This window comes from Oncorhynchus nerka, unplaced genomic scaffold (genome assembly GCF_034236695.1).
Source record: "Oncorhynchus nerka isolate Pitt River unplaced genomic scaffold, Oner_Uvic_2.0 unplaced_scaffold_3063, whole genome shotgun sequence".
Lineage (NCBI taxonomy): Eukaryota > Metazoa > Chordata > Actinopteri > Salmoniformes > Salmonidae > Oncorhynchus > Oncorhynchus nerka.
The window spans coordinates 14,146-18,071 of NW_027038235.1; the positions used below are offsets into that span (position 1 = coordinate 14,146).

The following is a 3,926-nucleotide window of genomic DNA, read 5'->3' on the forward strand; positions in this document are numbered from 1 at the left end:
AAGGTGTTCTCAACTAGTCCTACCTGGTTAAATAAAGGTGTTCTCAACTAGTCCTACCTGGTTAAATAAAGGTGTTCTCAACTAGTCCTACCTGGTTAAATAAAGGTGTTCTCAACTAGTCCTACCTGGTTAAATAAAGGTGTTCTCAACTAGTCCTACCTGGTTAAATAAAGGTGTTCTCAACTAGTCCTACCTGGTTAAATAAAGGTGTTCTCAACTAGTCCTACCTGGTTAAATAAAGGTGTTCTCAACTAGTCCTACCTGGTTAAATAAAACATGAACATACCATAAAATAGAGGAAGACGATTAAATGTTAAAAGCCTGAGTAGATCGAGCGTCAGTGAGTATTAATACAGTGAGTATTACCACTCAGATCATTGGAAATGAGCGACAACCATGACCTCACAGCTTGTCAGCCGTTACCTTAGCGACAACCATGACCTCACAGCTTGTCAGCCGTTACCCTAGCGACAACCATGACCTCACAGCTTGTCAGCCGTTACCCTAGCGACAACCATGACCTCACAGCTTGTCAGCCGTTACCTTAGCGACAACCATGACCTCACAGCTTGTCAGCCGTTACCTTAGCGACAACCATGACCTCACAGCTCATCTATCATCCGTTACCGTAGCGACATGGAAGCCCTGTTCGTATGAACAACATCTCAATGCGTACACTCATGTAGACTACATTTGATTTACCTTGACTACACACAACAAACATTTCAGTAGCAGTGTTTGGTATGATTTTAATTCATTCTACACCAGGTATGTGGTTCTGTACACAAAATAGAGACATTATATGGAAAAAAAATCATGTTACAAAAACACCAGAAAGGAAAAAAATAAAAATTGTGTTCACTTGGTAGAAAACTACTTGACTAATACTCATCTGAGGAAACCCGCATTTAAAGCATGCGTTTCCCGCGGTTACAACAGTGATATAGGAGGAAGTGCCCATCATCCTTCAGATAAACGTGTTGTGTGTTCCTGTGAGTCTCAGAACTCCTTGAGAGTGTCCCCTCCCTGAGGGTTTTCCAGCCAGTGTGGGGGCCAGGTAGCTTTAACACTGGGTCTGTCCTTCACCATGTCGTAGTACGCTCCCAGTTTGGGGTAACGCTCCGTAGACAGCCTGGGGGGGGGGGAAACACATCATTCATCCAGCCAGCTTTGCCTGTGGCAGGAACATATTGATCCATCCGTCATCCCATTGACACACGGTGAAACACTTACCCAAAGCGGAAGGCGTAGGCAATCACAGGGAAGACAATAACGTCAGCCAATGAGAAGGCTTTTCCTGACAGGTAAGAACCCACCTCCACCTGGAAACAAGCACATTTATTAAGCCTCGTTCACACTGGCAGTTCGATGGGACTCAAAATCCTGATTTTAACATATTAAAAAATATATATATTTAAAAATTATTTTACTTTTAAACTGAACAGCCAAAACACACATCAAAGCAGATATGTCAAAACACAAATCTGATTCCCGGCCATGGGACTCGGAATATCAAAGCCACTTGGAGACAAATACTGTTACTAGGCAGATGTTGTTGCTAGCTAGCTACTCGGTTGACAAGAACATGTGGTTTAACAAGTAGCTTGTTAAATTGTTTACGAACAAATAACTGCTAGCCAGCCCACCCCCCCGTAGCCAACCGACACCCCCGTAGCCAGCCGACCCCCGCCATGATTCTGAACATTCAAAACAAACTGGGGAAACGTCCAGGACAGGCATCACCTTAAGCTTGTTACATAACTTCTAAATGACAGGAAACACAAGCAGCCTACGCCACCGTTCATACACACCCGTTGTTACCATGACAACTAGCGTAGCCGTGTAAAAAGCTAAATTGTCTGAACACGCACATCCGATTTGTGTCTCGTGAAGATTTCGGTTTTGGACAGTCAGTATTCGGAATGGATTTGGGGGAAAACTAAAAGATTCTCGCATTAAAGCTTTAGTCTACAAACAATCGATGAGGGTGTGTGTGCGCACGCACCTTCTGAAAGTATCCCTCCCACAGTTTGATTTCAGTGGCCAGGTTCTCCTTGTTCCTCTTGATAGCGGAGTCATGTCTCTCTCCCTCGGGGACACGGTAGTTGTAGTAGATGACGTTACCTGGGAGACAAACGTCAAAACAAAGTCATAATAGATATCATCATATGGCCCCTCAACTTTCAAGAACCGTGAGGGGGGTTGACACTGCTACGCTAGTTGTCATGGTAACAACGGGTATGTCTGAACGGTGGGACGTGAGAGGCCTGTATGAGAGAATATTATAAGTGAATCACAGATGAAAGACATCGTTGTCCACTTCACATGTCCTTCAACATGTTGTCTAGTTCAACCCTCCACCTATTACACCTATTACCCTCCACGCTGAGCAGGTCATCAAGGCCTGTAAATCCCCCTTCCTCTGGGCCACCCTGGTCTACACTAAAGCACTACACAGGGACGCAGACGGCATGCGATTGGACAGATCACACAATGTCACCTGGGTTTGACGACTCTGTGGTAACACACATTGGAGGTTTATCTATTTTTAACTGTTGCTGACTGATTAAGAAATGTTTAAAGAATTGTTGCGTCCCCAAATGGAATCCCATTCCCTGTATAGTACACTACTTTAGACCAGGGCCCTATTCAGTACACTACTTTAGACCAGGGCCCCTATTCCGTACACTACTTTAGACCAGGGCTCTTTTAAAATAAGTGCATAGGGTGCCATTTGAGACAGAGGCCATGGCATCAGTCAGTAACACAGGGCCTGTTGGGAATATGGCTCAGTAACACAGGGCCTGTTGGGAATATGGCTCAGTAACACAGGGCCTGTTGGGAATATGGCCCAGTCCAACATCAGTCAGTAACACAGGGCCTGTTGGGAATATGGCTCAGTAACACAGGGCCTGTTGGAAATATGGCTCAGTAACACAGGGCCTGTTGGAAATATGGCTCAGTAACACAGGGCCTGTTGGAAATATGGCTCAGTAACACAGGGCCTGTTGGAAATATGGCTCAGTAACACAGGGCCTGTTGGGGATATGGCTCAGTAACACAGGGCCTGTTGGGGATATGGCTCAGTAACACAGGGCCTGTTGGGGATATGGCTCAGTAACACAGGGCCTGTTGGGGATATGGCTCAGTAACACAGGGCCTGTTGGGGATATGGCTCAGTAACACAGGGCCTGTTGGGGATATGGGCAGTCAGTAACACAGGGCCTGTTGGGGATATGGCTCAGTAACACAGGGCCTGTTGGGGATATGGCTCAGTAACACAGGGCCTGTTGGGAATATGGCTCAGTAACACAGGGCCTGTTGGGAATATGGCTCAGTAACACAGGGCCTGTTGGGAATATGGCTCAGTCCAACATCAGTCAGTAACACAGGGCCTGTTGGGAATATGGCTCAGTCCAACATCAGTCAGTAACACAGGGCCTGTTGGGAATATGGCTCAGTAACATAGGGCCTGTTGGGAATATGGCTCAGTAACACAGGGCCTGTTGGGAATATGGCTCAGCAACACAGGGCCTGTTGGGAATATGGCTCAGCAACACAGGGCCTGTTGGGAATATGGCTCAGCAACACAGGGCCTGTTGGGAATATGGCTCAGTCCAACATCAGTCAGTAACACGGGGCCTGTTGGGAATATGGCTCAGTAACACGGGGCCTGTTGGGAATATGGCTCAGTAACACGGGGCCTGTTGGGAATATGGCTCAGTAACACAGGGCCTGTTGGGAATATGGCTCAGTAACACAGGGCCTGTTGGGAATATGGCTCAGCAACACAGGGCCTGTTGGGAATATGGCTCAGCAACACAGGGCCTGTTGGGAATATGGCTCAGCAACACAGGGCCTGTTGGGAATATGGCTCAGCAACACAGGGCCTGTTGGGAATATGGCTCAGCAACACAGGGCCTGTT

General features: G+C 46.9%; 1 protein-coding gene across 1 annotated transcript; it reads right to left on the reverse strand.

Annotated features, from left to right (window-relative positions):
* Window positions 1-732: 732 nt before the first annotated feature.
* Window positions 733-2,134, reverse strand: LOC135566870 (glutathione S-transferase A-like; the record flags this gene model as incomplete). Its single annotated transcript, XM_065014461.1, has 3 exons — window positions 733-1,132; window positions 1,234-1,322; window positions 2,006-2,134. Coding segments are annotated over 3 exons (351 nt in total), but the record flags the coding sequence as incomplete, so codon positions are not given.
* Window positions 2,135-3,926: the final 1,792 nt, after the last annotated feature.